We start from the raw sequence: 16,194 nt of genomic DNA, 5'->3' as shown, positions 1-16,194 counted from the left end.
TGTTTTGCCCTTAAATCGTACTGATCTCAAATTTTTCTCAGTAATGATCCAGAGACTCCAACTCTCCCGCTTTTGACGGGAGATCTTCCGCCGAAAGCCAATTTTTGCTAAATCTCCCATTCTCCCGCTTGAGATTTAATTTCTCCCGCCCTGGCTCTGTGTCTCCTGCTTGAAATGATTTCTAACCTAGTGTCAACGTATGTTGAAAAATAAAGCCTTAGTTAGCACGGAGAGAGCATCTAGAATCCTAGAACTTCGCGCACATCAAGGAGAGTCTCCCGCTCGCTGGGGATTTCAGGCGGGAGAATCTCCAGATCAGAAGGTGCTTGGGGTTGGAGTCTCTGATGATCTGAGAAATAAACCGACAGTTAGAGAAGTGATCATTGTTTGAGTACTCAGACTTCTTCCCATTCTTTCACGTGTTTTGGAGAACCAGCCATGAAAAAAGAAAGAAAAAGATAAAATCGGACCCCCATGTTCTGATTTTGTGCTGATCTGTTACAACAAACATCTCACTTTGAATGAATGTGTAGAATTCTATAAAGCGGCCAGCTAGCCCCTGCCTGACTCACATTACGACAGTGAGGCATAAAGTGCCAGCTTTCTGGACATAATAGAGCCGAGGAAAAGATCTTAAACAGTGCAAGTCCAATTTGGGAGATAGCCAAAAAAAAAAGAACAACAGAAACACACGAAAAAACAAAACAAATGCATACTGCAAGCATATTAGAATAACATGGATCATTATCATAAAAAAAATATAATGTCTGGACCACTGGTTACATGATGGTATGCAGGATTCTAGTGCTTTATGATATAGCATTGTGGTTGTGAAAGGGTTAATGTGGGCATTTATAGTATCTGCCATTGTTGCTGGTAGAAGAACTTACTGCAGTCATTTTGTGAGGGTCTCGTGAGGTTCATAGTGTGAAAATTTTACCAAAAGCCAATATTCAGCAGTCTCAGTTGCTTTGATATCAGTGTACTTTGATCTCAAATGCAGCAAAGATTTGAGCACTGATCTCTCCAAGCCTTTGTCATATACAGAATGATTGTACAAGTGTATTGTATTCAACATGTGAGTGCCTGTGTATAACAGTGTATAATTATGCATGTCTTTTAGTGTTAACCAATAAAGAGTGTGTGAATTCCTGCAGTATACACACCACACACACATGCAGTGCACAGGTGTACACACACACAAACACAATACTCTTACACACACACACACACACAAACACAATAGTGAATACACACGCGCTGTACATGTACATCCGAAGCACTACTGTGTGTAGCAGTGGTAGTTTCCCTCCTGGCTTCCCATGCACCAACTGCGAAAAACGTAAACAAACCGTGTACATCACTGAGGATGTGATGTCTGCGGACCACATGTGTGTGTATTATTATTATACGCAGCTAGACTTGACTATTCTTTATGCACTGTCTGGTAAAGTTGAATGAATAGGCTCTTTCCTTGTTCAAAGTATGGAGCACTTTGCCCAAATGCCCATTCAGGCAAATAGGATGAATATCTGTGGTATGAATGAATGAATTTTAACTTGTCCAGGGCAAGGGAAACTCACAGTCTGGCAAGTTAGATATATTTATGGACACTTGCATGTTAAAAACTTAAGAGCCCTTTACCGAAATGATCATCAGGGCAAATGGGAGGCATGGCAAGCTCAGACCTAGATTGCACTCATATCAATATTTTGGATGATTTGATAGTGGAGCAATGACCCTTCTGTGACTGAATCCGTGCTGAATCATTTCCCTTGGTTTCTGTTGTTGCTGGATGGATTTCTTGAAGAAACTGGTTTTGGGAATTATGTCACAAATACACTTTTTTTAAAGTCATTCTGTACTCTGGGGAACAAGTGGACACAATGCATAGACTCCGAATATGCCCGGTGTGTATGGACAAGGCAGACCATGTCGAACAGTGCATTGTTCTCACTTGACATAAGTGAAAGAGTAAATTTTTACTAGCTCAGTGGTAAAAATGTTATGAAAATCATATAAGAATTAAGGAAGTTGTGCTTGTAGAATTGTACTCTTTCCTCGCTGACTAACTTTAAACTGGTCCAGAATTCCACTTTAGGTTGCATCAAAGAAGACAGCGTGATTAACCTTTCCGAGAAAAGTTTCCCAGCATGTCATATGCCTTGTCCATAACTTTTGGCAAAGATTATTCTTGACAAGAAGAATGCTTTACAACATGTCTAGGCTTTCCAGACATGCCAACAAGTACTGCATGCATGCTGGATTCATAGTTACTTGTAGTATGAACATATGAATCCAATATAGTAGCTCGTACCTACACATGTTTAGTGTCCTCAACAGAGAAGTATCCACACATTGAAATTGTACATCCTAGATGTAAATAGTCAACTTGCCTAATGAGCAGCAGGAAGGGGAAAAGTGAGGAAAACAGGAGAAAGCCTGAAAGCAAGGCTAGTCCTAGTACACTGTCAGAATGAGTCACCCTTGAGTTGAGCTCCTTTAGTCAGTAAGGAAAGAGAGGGAATGTAATTGGACTGTGTGAGATGATGCATTGCCGTGAAGGCAACCCCTCGTCAGAGGTCAGCAACGTTAATGATAGCAGGGTGGTAGTAGTCGGCACTAGCCAATATGGATGGCTGAGAATTTGTAGATCATGTGATGTCCGGTATTTCTACTGACCATGATCTGTTCAGATTCCTCACAATGGCTGAAACCTTCTCCACCACACCATCCTTCCACACTATGTAATTGACTCTGTAAATATAAAGATATTGGAAAAAATGAAAATTCCTGTAGCCACGGTGTGTTTGATTGGGCTTGTGAAAAAAGTTAAATGAAGTCAGAGGAGATGGATGAAGACTTCTTGTATACTTATATTGTACTTTTCCAAGGTTCTTTGGTTTATTTCTTCATGTCATTGATCAGTTGTGTGTGTGTGTGTGTGTGTGTGTGTGTGTGTGTGTGTGTGTGTGTGTGTGTGTGCTTTTGTAATGATTGTTAAACTACCCTGGATGTTGATGTGTTAATTGTTGCAGGTGTGTAGCATGATTAGCTGATTTCTGAGGATGTTCCTCTTGAAAGTGGAATTATTTTGTTTCTCTATATATCATGAGTATCATCCTGTTTCTGACCTTGACCACAGCTTTTTTTGTCACGGCTAATAGTACTTTCCCTTTCCCTTGTCTTCGAAACCAGCTGACGAGCCGACCAGGTCGCTGAGCGGACTTATCCTCAAGAACAACGTCAAGGCCCACTTCCACAACTTTCCCGCCCAGGTGACGGAGTTCATCAAGACAGAATGCCTGGTGAACATTGGCGACCCCTCCCCCCTCATCCGGGCCACCATCGGTATCCTCATCACCACCATAGCAACACGGGGCGAGTTGCAGAACTGGCCCGACCTCCTCCCCACTCTCTGCCAACTCCTGGACTCGGAAGACTACAACACCTGCGAGGTGGGTTCAAAATTTGCTGTACTACCTCCATTTCACAGAGATTTCCTCTCATCGGTCAGCCATCGGAAGCAAAGTTTGACGCTTTCGGCCACCCATTGATGTGTATTGGATAGCAGTCTGATGAATCCAACTTGGTTGGTCGACTGCCAGGTGAGTGTCAGACATGTCGCGCGGGATCCTCGTCGGACGATCTTGCCTCATCAGATCACTGCCCAACATGTCTGACACTAACCTGATAGTCGACCAACACGAGTCGCATCCATTGGACTGTGATTCCATACACTTCAAAGGGTGACCGGAAGCGACAGATTTTGCTTCCGATGAGTGACTGATGAGAGAAAATCTCTGTGGAATGGAGGTATAATGTTTTTGCTGGACAGTTATCTCTTTTTCTTCCCCCAATCCTTTTTCCCTCCCAGTCTTCTGCATTGATAATCAACTAAATTAGTGATGAAATATGTTCAGAATGTTTATGCCATGAGACTCAGAGTTGGCCCTTCATTGTGACAGGAAGAAACGAGAGGTTAAATCAATTTATGTGATGGCAATGATACCCAGTAATGATCATTATCATAAAGATGATTTGATATTTATATCAAGGTGGTGGTTTTTGGTTGGAAGCCAGTAGGAGGGATATGTAACATGTAGGCTTTAGCACAGCTAAACCGCTGTTTTAGAGTATACATGACTCACCAATATATTCGGTCGGGAAGCAACATTGAACAAGTTCTTGAAAAGGACATCCGTTAATCAAAATTGATGGAAATGGAAAGACATCCTCAAGCGTTGATCTGAAATGTATCAAAATTAAAAGGCATATTTTCATGTCTGCGACAAGCCTTGCTAGATCATGGTGACGTTTTACCTTTTTTAATGAATTAACAAGTACCATTTATGAGTAAAATTTGGTTAATACTTTGTTCCTTGATGACTTGTTAAATTTACCTTTTAGCAAGTGAAGATGTAGTCCCTTTTCATAAAATGTCTATTTTCTACAAGAAATCCCTGTTGCTGGTAAATTTTATTAGAATGTTTTCTTTTACCTGCAGTGGAAATATTGAGTTCATATTGTACAGCTGTGTGTCTATGAGCCGCATTTGAAGTATCAAATGCAGTTTAACCATCTTTGTGCTCAGTTATATCATGCAAGGACTCGATGCCAATGATGTATGACGTATTGAGAAATTATGTTATGACCTAATGGAGCGTCGAATGCAAGTAAAACATCTTTATCGTCAGAAAGAACTCTGTATACAGATGATGGTATAATGTGTTGAGAAGCATTTCCTTATGGAGGAAGTTGGCTTGTATAAATTCAGGATGCCTGAAACACTATGGCTCTACAGTAAGGTCACTTTATTCTCTTAAAAACTTGTATATTGTCAAGTGTTATGGTTGGTTGGAGACCTGCTGTCCTTCAGAGAATGCAATCGGCTCGTGACGACCAGAGCTTCCTGGCTTCTTACACCGTCATGGCCGGCTAGCCACACATTGTGCCTGTTCTTAAAGATTATGGGTCTGGTGTTTTTTTGTTGTTTTTTTTGTGGGTATGCCATTGTATCATCATTAACCCAATGCGAAGCGTTTCGAGGCATAATGTCAAAGTTGAAGGGAGCTCTGTGATGCATGATTGTTCTGTTTTGATGGCTTTTCTATTCTGTTTTGCAGTGGAGTATTGTTAAAAGTAGGTGTAGAGAAAAAAAAAATCAGTACTCATGTCAAAGTCATAATCATATTTGATGTGCGTGTGCTAAGAAAGCATCTCAAATGAGGCAAAGACAGACATTGTGTAAATGATTCTGTGGTATGCAGGGCTTTTCAGCCTTCTATAGGAAGTCAGCTTCCATCATACAGGAGGTCCCCTTGTACCCCCCTTCCTTCAGAAAGGTCATTTATTCTCTTAAAAATGCATATCGCCACATGCGATGGTTGGTTGGACTCCAGCCGTCCCTTCAAGAATGCACTCGCCTCGCGTCACGATCGGAGCTTTCCCCCGTTTCCAGTGCCATTACAGCCGGATGACCACGCTTTGTGCAGCGGGGAATTTGGGCTTTCTGTTTCCTTTTTTTTATCTATCTCTTTTTTTTTTTCTTCTTTTTTTTTAGGAGATGCTGCTATACTGTCGTTATCCCAATGTGGCGCATCGTGATGGAAAATGTCAAAGTTCGTGGTAGAAATGTTATGCGTCAAGCCAGCCCACACATGATGCCCAGAATCGAGCCAAACGCTCAACTCCAGACTGTCAGGAAAGCTTTCTCTCTCATCCCAGTTCTTTATTTCTCTGTTTCATCGGCTTTCTTCTCTTCCCTCCCCCCCCCCCTTCCTGGTCAGTGTCTACATCATGTACCCTTGTCATGCGAGAGGAATAAATTTGCATGTCGGAAGTGACCAGGCTGTGTTCATTCATGGGGCAGGCAGCGATCACAGGCTTGCTGAAGTTGCTGAAGCAGAGACTCCCCAATTCCTCCCCCCCCCCCCTTGTGTGTTCCATTTTCTCTGAAATAGAATTCGATTAGCTTCCTCACTTTTGAATTATTCCTGGAATTACAGGATCAGTATACACCTGTGTTGGTACGTGTATTGTATCCTGTGTTGGTTCATGTATTGTAGAATTGCTGCTGTTTATTCCTCGGCATGGTGCAATACATGGCATGGAAATTTCACAAGGGTCTCTTGAGCCATTGAAATGTAACATACATTTGTCCTGATGACGAGATTTTTTGCAAGGAAATGTTTGAAGCCTGGCCCATGGCTGTTTCTTTTGTTTTCAGGAAGGACACAAGGTTCATGCCTTTGGATAAACAAGGAAAAAGAGAATGAAATTGACAGCTTTAGTCGACCAACGGTAATTCAGTCCCCCGCAAAGTGACACGGAGATCAGGAAGTACTAGTGAGATCTCACTGTCTGTCGTTGGCATGTTATTCATACACAGGATCATATGACATACAGAAATCAGTACTCTGTGAGAGATGAGAGATTTTATCAGTTCTGTCTTACTGACTTATTCTGTCAACTTTCAAAAACAAATAAACAAAAAATCCTTTGTTGTCATTGTATGCAGGGGTCGCACTTAACTTTTTTTTTAACTAGCCAGGCGGACTACTTAGAATCAATTTTGATGCTGAAGCGTTTTTTTGGCTAGCCAGACGGACTAGTAACTTCAGAATTTTATGATTTTTAGCTAGTCCGACGTGATTTTGGGTGGCCAATGGCCAGCGGACCATCGCCAATTTCGAACCCTGGTATGTCATCATATACTGTAATCCTTGTTTGAGCGAATTGATGAAATCAATCATGTTCTTTGCAAATCAAGAAATTTTACAGAGAGTAAGTGTTACTGCATTCGATTGATATCGTGTGATAAAAACCAACAGCAAAAAACATGTCTTATGTTTTGATTGTGACATCAATCAGTTTCTTTCTCAATCCAGAAATTTTACAGAGAGTAAGTGTTACTGCACTTAACTGATATCGTGTGATAAAGATCGACAGCAAAAACCAGGTCTCTTCTTTTGTTTGGAGCATATGTTGTGTGTGTGTGTCAGCCAAAGACATAATGCGGGACCCTGGACGGGAGACTAAACCTGTGGCTTGCCCCCCAAGACATGACTTATGCATGCTTGCAATGTGAACTGAAGCACAGATTAGCCTCCAATCAAGTGTGATTTGCGTCATCGTGCATTCGCAGCCAGCACTCATCAGACGTGTCCTCCAAGGTGGCGCAAGATCAAATGTCAGTGGGGTCTCCCCGCCCCTTATTTTTCCTCCCCCCCCCCTTCAATTCCTTTATCTTGCATATGATATCAGAGATTATTCCGTTCCTGTTTCCTCCGTATTGCCGTGCGGCATTGTCGTGATTGCTACATCCTTTGTCGGCACCGGTTGAAAGTGCAATCTGGACGGTGCATTGAATATTGCAGCAGCGGAGCTCATCTGATTCAGACGTCAGTAATGCCCCGTCATACATGCTAAAATGTCATGTCTGATGGCCATTTACTGACTATGTAATGGTTAAAGCATCTTTAAATTATAGATTCTTCTCTTGACATTTTTGTAATTATTGCTTAATGGCATGATAAAAAATATTTTGTATCCTGCTCCCCCAAATCATACCCAAGCTGGCGTTCAGCAGATGTCCACTGTGTTCTATCTGTGAGCAAGTAGTGTTTTATTTCATTTGCATGGCAGGAAGTTTTGGTCGCCCTTTGTTGGCAAGCTAATGACTATCTTTTTTTCAACAGTTTGTAGCCCTTTTCCCTACCAGATTCTACGAAAAATGCAAGAATGTAAAGATACACATGTTTCCTGACATGTCAGAACTTTGTTTTGCCCGAGTGTTAAAAAACACACAGACAATTAAACATCAAATGGTATGTGAGCAAGGTAAGGTTGTAGTCATACACATACACACACACACAAACAAATAAACAAACAAACCAAAACAATACAAGACCACAATTTTGACAAACCTGTTCTCTTGTGAGGATTTTTTCCAAACAAAAATATGAAAGCGGTCAATCTCAGTCCCACACATGTACTTCTTTCAGATTCAATCTTTAGTTGACGTGTGATATATGTTGTATCGCTGAAGGCATTGTCATTTCAGTTACCCGTCTGCCTGTTTGTATAATCACATATATTAAAAGAAAGAATTTACTTGCGACTAAAATGACCAGGGAACGGGGAGGGTCATGGGGTATCTTGGTATTGAAGAAGTGACCTTATCACAAGGGGGGGGGGGGGGGGGCAACTTCAGGGGACTCTGCAGTGCACATTTTTATTCAAACCACAAAATTGGAACAGTTTAAAGGTTTGTCTGAAAGGGAATACTGATGATATGCAGTATGACATGCAATTTTTTTCTAAACGTTTTATGTAGGAAATTACAAAATCTAAAGTGTGAGTGAAATTTTGTAGTGTTGCTTTGCTCTGGCACCTTCTTATCAAACATCTAGTCAAATGACGTCATCAAAATGATATGATCAAAATGAACCCCCCCCCCCCCCAAAAAAAAAAAAAAAAAAAAAATGGCAGGTGGAGTTATTTATAGACAAACAGGAGGAAACTATACTATTCAATGATAACCATGCTGTCATAGCACCGCTGAAAGGTGGCAAAGAACTGGTTATTCAATAGAGAAGCAGAGATTGAGTGAAGTCAGGGTACGTGGAGGAAACCGTGCAACCAGTGCAGCATGACTCACATTTGAAGACGAAACCCCCTCCACCACTCCAATATCAGGTTGATTACATAAAATCCATATCCTTCTCATCAGACTATTTTAGAGTTTGATGAGTTAGCAAGGAGTGTGACACATTTATATTGACAGAAAGAGACAAGGAGAGATAGGGTGAGAGATAGAGTGAGAGATAGAGCGAGATATCGAGGTGCAGTGTCGAGAGAGGGAAAAACAGAAAAAGACTCAAACTGCCAAATTATTGCCCCCAAAATAGTGTAAATGATATCTTTGAATACAAACCAGCATGATAGGCGTGAGCCAAAAAGAATCTTGTTGTCATCATTCTTACTAACATACAAGGGTTGTTATGTTTCTGTGATATTGACCACTATCATTGATTTGTAAAAACATGCAAAGCTCTGAAAAGCAGATCTGTAATTTTCATGAAACTGAAACCACTCTGTTTTTGGTTACCTTTGTGTTTCTGTGTGTGTGTGTGTGTGTGTGTGTTTGTTCGTTTGTTTTTTTCTTTCTACTTTTTTTTTTCAGGGGGGTGCAAAGTCAATTTTAATTTTTTTTTTTTTTTAATAGTGGCTTTGGTTTATGATATTGCTTGTATCAAAAGCAGATCACAACCATCTCTCACACGCATTATTAATGAACACTGGAAGCTAAGCTTCTGTATATCTTACGAGCACTTGCTGAAATGCTACTCCTGAAATGTGACCAGGATATTTTGCACTGCATTGATATAGAGGCTTGTATGAGACATTCATCAAGCAAATTGAGGTGATCTCAAATTCTTAGATAATAATCACTTTGTGTTTTGTGTCATAGATATGAATAGGATTGACTCCAAAAGGGCGCTAATGTTTTGAATGAAAGCAGTAGAACTAAATAAAGCAACCTCTCATGGAAATTTTGAGCAATATTGGACAGACAATAAGGAAGTTCCCATGGAGGTGATGTAGTTGTCTTCTTGTGCGGCCTGCTTTTGGCGTTGTCAGTAAAATTGTATAACACTAATCATATTTTGCATGTTATACTTATTGTAAAACTAGAAATGTTTGCATGAATTTTACTTATGCAAAATTTTACATGAGCCAATACAGCAAAATTACAATGCGTGTGCAAAAGTGCTTGTCTACACTATATGTATTGAATGCCAGTGGCAATTCATTAAAATTTCATGCTGTAAAAATATCCTGCTTTACAGTAACTGGAAATGGTTTATTTCCTTTGCTCAAAGTTTATAGAAGGAATTTATGATTATCTTTAGTAGAAGATTAAATGTGCAAAGAACCCTGTGGCCCGATCACTCTTATGTGAATGGATAGGCATGGAAACATTTTTTTATACATCATGTATATTGTCTTTCCAAAAAGATGTGAAACGAAAAGATATTGAAAAATGAACTCATATTATGTTCACACAACTGAGGGAGAAGTACTGTATACAAGTTTTTCCCTGAAGTAAATTGAACCCTGCTTACAATGTATCTGACAGTTCCAGGCATTTGGTATAATCTTTGTTCATACAAAGGAAAATAAATGGAGTAATTGCTGAGGTTTTTGAGATGAGAGTTGCCCTGTTGCTATCGGATCACTGAAATATTGCGAGATGCATTAATGAACATATTCATGCGATGTGAATCCTTACTATTATAAATGCAAAATACTCCATTAACTTTGTGAGGGGAGAAACTAGGAGTGGTGAAATTTGTTCAGATTTCGGCAGTCGCTGTGTGGGTTGTGGAGGTTTTTGGTTGTTGTTTTTTTTCTTTCTGCATGTTCACTCTTTGAAGGGTTCTTTGATATGTGAACTTGTATGAACCATAAAGCAAATTGTGGTGACTGCCTTTAATACCTTATTGGCTTTTTAAGTGGGCTGGGGTGTATGTCGTCACGCCACAGGGAATTCTACATTGCGTTTCTCCGGAGGCATTTGGCGTGTAAATTGAAGTGGATATTTAGTGTAGCGTGCCTCTTAAATGCTATGGAGGGAGGGGGCAAGATTGATGTCTGTGATAGCGCTTGACGACAGGCTGTCATGAAGAAGAGAAGAAAGATGTTTAGCCCCCTCAAGCTTTGCGACAAGTCCCCCTGTTGGAAGCTTGGTGCCTCAGCGGGATGAGAAAATTACATCAGGACCGGTGTCGCTCCATCCCCTCGCGGCCAGCTTGCCACTCGGCCTGTGTCAGCGCTTCCACACTTTGCGAGCAAATATGACCCCATTCACATTTGATGAATATGGGTGGTTTGGGTAAGGCCCACACTTATTACTTTGTTGGCCAGGGTACCATGTGCATACAGTAAGCTCTCTGACTGTAATTTTTAGGAGGTAATTGTTTTCATATTCTCAGTAAACTATCAGATGTTGCTGTAACCATGAGCCTTCTTTGACAGCTAAGCTTGAAATGTTCTGCAGTGTATCAAACATTGGTGATGATAATGTTCAGAAGCATATAAAAAAACAACAATGCTCATTTGCACTGGTCCTGTAGAAATGTAATTTCTTGAGTGTGAATTGGGTCCACATGAATGTTTTTCGTAAATGCATAGTGTGGGGCAATGAATGATGCATGAATGTACGTATCTTGCCTTTTTCCATATGAATAACAGATTGTAGTAGGATACTAATATACGGCCATTAGAGTGTGTAGAGATGTTGTCATCTTTCAAATTTGGCAGTATAATTTTTCGGGACTAATATTTTAGTAACATATCAAGTGACATTCACAAACCAAAAATTGTGATGTATCACAGGCATTCTGTTCCTGCATTTTCATTTATTTCTCTCCCCCACCCCTTCCCCTCCCCCTTCCCTCCCCCTTCCCTCCCCTCCTTCTGGGCAGTGCCAATCTTCAAATACCAGTATTTACACTAGGCTTGATGTGTCGCATCTCACAAATTGTAACTGTCACCATGTGTGTTTACAACGATGTCCAAAGTGTAGTTGTACATTTGTAGGTGTGTGTATATGTGTATACCTGTATGTGTGTCGGTGTATGTGCTGGTACGGTTTCTTAGAACATTTTTTTCAAAGCATTTTTGTTCTCTAGCATTTCTCTCAGTTTTCATCATGTTTTCCCCCAAAGATGGCATTAGATAAAAGAATTGCAAATGTCACTTGTCAGCTTAAATTTCCAGTGTCCCAAAGGATGAGAAGTGGGAAGAGTGTTTTTACCTTCATTCTTCATTCCTTCGATGTGGGTTCATGGAAAGTATGGATGTACAAGTAAAGTGAGAAGGTGGAAAATGGTGGAAGAAATTATTTTTCCCCTCATTTTACAGCATTTCTTTGCATAGATTTGTAAAGAATTCAAAGGCACTTTTCATCGTCTTGATATTCAAGCCAAGAATAATTCTGCTTCACGATGTTCCTTTTTGTTGCGTCATGCTCTGTTAAGCTGTTGAACATGATGCGAGGGGAGAACTGGAGGTTCGTGTTTTCTTGGATGAGATATATACGTAGGAGATGTGTACTGAGAACGTTAGCACTTGGTGTCATGATGGAGGGGATCGTGTGGATCACAGTCAGATCAAAACTCTGTGAGAGATTGAGAGAGAGAGAGATTGTAGATGGAGTCGTCAAAGATTATTGCGTCCAGAAATTGAGTGGGAGGTAATTTGATTAGTCCAGTCCAGCTGTGTGAGAGATGTCGCATTGGGAATAGATGACATGGGGTCAACACTTGTGACAGCTTAATGTTTGACAATTTGCGCTGGTGATTTTGTTTGACAAACAACGTAACTTGATCTGCCAGGCGATGTAGTGGTCATTCCCGTCGCGCTTTTAAACTCGCTTGAAAACAAGCCCAATGAACTTCGCAGAACATTAAAGAAGTCTGATGTAATTTCACAAAGTCAGCCTACCTTGAACTCCTACCATAAATGTGAGCAAATTGCACATGTATGTTCATTATAAGTTTGCATTTGTTCATCCCCCTCACGAATCTCTTTGCAGGGTGCATTTGGGGCATTGCAGAAGATCTGTGAGGATTCTGCGGATGTGCTGGACAGTGACGCTCTCAACAGACCGCTCAACTTTCTCATTCCTAAGCTGTTGGGTTTCTTCCAGCATGCAAGTCCCAAGATCAGGTATAATGATGTCACACAGTTAACTACACTTCAGTGTGAATAATGCTGAAGTGCCATGACATTCGGTGTAACAAAATCTGTGTATGTTATACTCTCCGCTTAATCAGAACCCTAACCCGCTTAATGAGGGACACATTTTGGCTGACACACTTCCATTGTCCCTCATCAATGTCTGAAAATGATAACAAACTCCAGAGAAATAATCACAATCATTTCGCTTTCCTGCCAGAATAGTTAATTTCCAACCAGAATATTTCATTTCCAACCAGTGCCAGATAGAACTGTCTGTAGGTAGACACTGTTGATTGTGCTGCCAAAACATTTGTCGATTGGCAATATGACTTGGTTTGATTGAGGATACAACACACCCAGCTTCTCACACGTGCATTTCATTATTAGTAAGTGTATTTAATTGCTCTTTACTAGGATTGCCGAGAAATTATATAGTTCTTTGATATGTTTAGTGAAATTGATACTACAAGTTTTGTATTACCCTGCCCTAGCACTGTTGTATTACATGGATGTTTGACATTGGATCAGTAAAGAGTTTTGCAATTCATTATCAGTTGTGCATTTGTAGGCTGGAATTGATGAAAGCAGTTTTATTGCTGGGAATTAAAGGAAGAGAGAAACCCGAAAATGCATTTTGAATATATTCATCCTTTTGCCAGAGGTACAGGTCGGTGTATTTGCACATCTTGCAAGGGGTCTGTTGGTTTGCCTCTAGCTTGGGTCCACTGTGTGGGTGGTTAAGTAAGATTGTAGCTCAGTGAGACAACCTTTTCATGATGAATGTTCTGCATTCTAAATGCATGTTAGTTGCTTCCAGCAAATTACCTCTACGTCCAGGGTATCACATTAGCTCTGCAGTTGAGACACTATTTTGTTTTTGTTTTTGTTTGTTTTTTTTTGTTACGAGTTCTTCCAAATACCACTGGTCGCCACCCTTATTAAGCAAGCACGACCTGTCTGCTATAAGCCATGCTAATTTCAATCATGCCCCTCGGCCTCGTGCAGTCTCAATGTGGGGGTGACCATTAACTTTTGATTTGCTGCCTTCAAAAAAAAAAAAAAAAAAAATCTCATCTTGTGCATTATTGCTATGGACATACTGTGAATGCAGACAAGCTTTGGGTGCATGAGTTACTCAAGTGTCTCATCTGTGTGGGCCTCAATTCCTTGCTTCATCTCCAGATGACTAATTTTATGTGTTTTTTTTTTTTTTTTTCCTGGGGGGTGGGGGTTGGGGGCTCTGGGCTTACAATTGCAGAGTTTTCACTGTTGCTACATGTTGAAGGGAATGTTATGAGATGTGCTACTCTAAAGCTATTTTTATCAGATGTTTTTGTACTCCGTCATCTTGTTGTGATAAAAAATACCAAAGAAAAGAAATATGATAATCTAAATTTCAAGTGTGCTCTTCAACTTTTATCTGCTGTTTCTTCATCGGGCTTGTGGTTTCTGACACAATGTAGAAGCTCACAAAAGAATTTTCTTCTTCCATTAAAGGACAAGTTCACCTTCATAAACATAAGGATTGAGAGAATGCAGCAATATTAGTAGGACACATCAGTGAAAGTTTGAGGAAAATTGGACAATCGATGCAAAAGTTATGAATTTTTAAAATTTTTGTGTTGGAACCGCTGGATGAGGAGACTACTAAAGCTCGTGATGTCATATTCAGAGTACAACAGTATAAAGAAAATGTAAAGAAAATTCAACATATTTTCACTTTTTTCGCATTAATAAAAGAGCACTTGAGTTGCCTCTTTCTAAAGGCAATGGGAATAATATTACCCATAACAATATGTCAGTAACGAGTCAAGGGAATGTGTACTTTTTTGAAAAGATGAAATTTTGTGAAATTCTCTTTATATTTTCCTTATGTTGTTGTACGCATGTGACATCATACACTGCAGTAGTCTTCTCATCCAGCAGTGACTGCACAAAAACTTCAAAAATTCATAACTTTTGAACGGATTGTACGATTTTCCTCAAACTTTCAATGATGTGTTCTACTAATATTGCTACATTCTCTCAATCCTTATGTTAATGAAGGTGAACTTGTCCTTTAAAGTGCAGACTTTATGCTTGAAGATAAATACAATGTTTGGTAGCAGATCTTGGCCACTTCACCTGGGTAAAATGGCCTCTGATATAGGGGTTAAAACATTATTTCCTCTCTCTATTACTTTTCTTCTAATATATTATTCACTTTTTACACTGTATGTCTCTCCATCTCCCTTGCTTTTCCCGTGAAGGTCACATGCCATCGCCTGCGTGAATCAGTTCATCATCAGCAAGACACAAGCCCTCATGATCCACATAGACCCTTTCATGGACGTAAGTTATTCGGATGTCATCACGACACCTCAAATCTTGCGAAACCGGTATATTTCACACCTCCCCTTGTTCCCAGACCTCAGAGTATGACTGGCTTTTATGGAAAAAAAAAAAAAAAAAAAAAAAAACATCTTTATCACCCCAACTCCTCAGGGGTGCATTTGTTGTATTGTAATTCAAGTATTGTTTGGTTTAGCTTGTTTTCTGACTTAAGTATAGATTTCTGCATCCTTTGAAATTGCTCAGTACAGTTTTGCATATAAAGAATAAAGGGAATATTAGTACTTGATGCTGAGTGTATGACAACTTTCAGAATGTAGCATTGCTCAGTGATTGGTTATGTATTAAAGTTGGGAAGAGGTTTCAGTTATTACCTGATGGCAGCAAATATGGCACATGATAACATGTGTCCCTGTGCCTCGGGTAAAAGGTCATTATGATGACTGTTCAATGATGGCTCTTACGCACCTTTCCTTGTTCAGATTTTCAGTAGAATACAAACAGAAAGTGAAGTGATGTTCAGGTTTTCTTATTTGATTCCCATGTATTGAAACAAGCAGGACCAATGTTTGCTCGGTGTTACCTCAAGTGTGCTGGAGTTGCTGCCGGTACCACATCTTTTCCCTATCCCCCTTCCTCCTCTCACATGTGTCTTTTGGTTGTCATGCTACCCCATTCAGAACCTGTTTGCTCTGGCGTCAGACGAAGACACGGAAGTGCGGAAAAACGTGTGCAGAGCGCTGGTGATGCTCCTGGAAGTGAGGCTAGACAGGCTGATACCGCACATGCAAAACATCATCGAGGTATTCAAAGGAAGAGTTTGCCCCTACTGGGACAGCCAGCATGTATGATTTGATTGGAATAGCAGGAGTGGATTAGCACACAGGAGTTGTAGGGGAATCACAATTAGTTGGTATGGCTATCACCACCGGGGGCACTGTATTGATTTTGTTGCGACTGTTACTTTCTTGATTTCTCCTATCACATTCACATGCGAGGTTTGTTTGCTCTGGTGCAAGCAGTATGAAGCTGGGGACATAAGTCATACTGTAATGAGCATTCAAAGAACCAACAATGATTACAGTTGAAATGAGCAAGTAGATTTCGGGGGGA

General features: G+C 40.3%; 1 protein-coding gene across 1 annotated transcript in view; it reads left to right on the top strand.

The window, feature by feature from the left end:
* Window positions 1–16,194, top strand: part of LOC140237237 (transportin-1-like) — a 64,131-nt gene that overhangs the window by 21,591 nt on the left and 26,346 nt on the right. Inside the window, exons 3-6 of the mRNA XM_072317180.1 lie at window positions 3,199–3,458; window positions 12,605–12,738; window positions 15,000–15,081; window positions 15,762–15,884. Coding sequence (XP_072173281.1) covers window positions 3,199–3,458; window positions 12,605–12,738; window positions 15,000–15,081; window positions 15,762–15,884 — 599 coding nt within the window. The remainder of the gene's footprint in view (window positions 1–3,198; window positions 3,459–12,604; window positions 12,739–14,999; window positions 15,082–15,761; window positions 15,885–16,194) is intronic.

This window comes from Diadema setosum, chromosome 13 (genome assembly GCF_964275005.1).
Source record: "Diadema setosum chromosome 13, eeDiaSeto1, whole genome shotgun sequence".
Classification (NCBI taxonomy): domain Eukaryota; kingdom Metazoa; phylum Echinodermata; class Echinoidea; order Diadematoida; family Diadematidae; genus Diadema; species Diadema setosum.
Note: the sequence above shows the minus strand (reverse complement) of the source record. Positions and strands in the feature narration are given on the sequence as shown.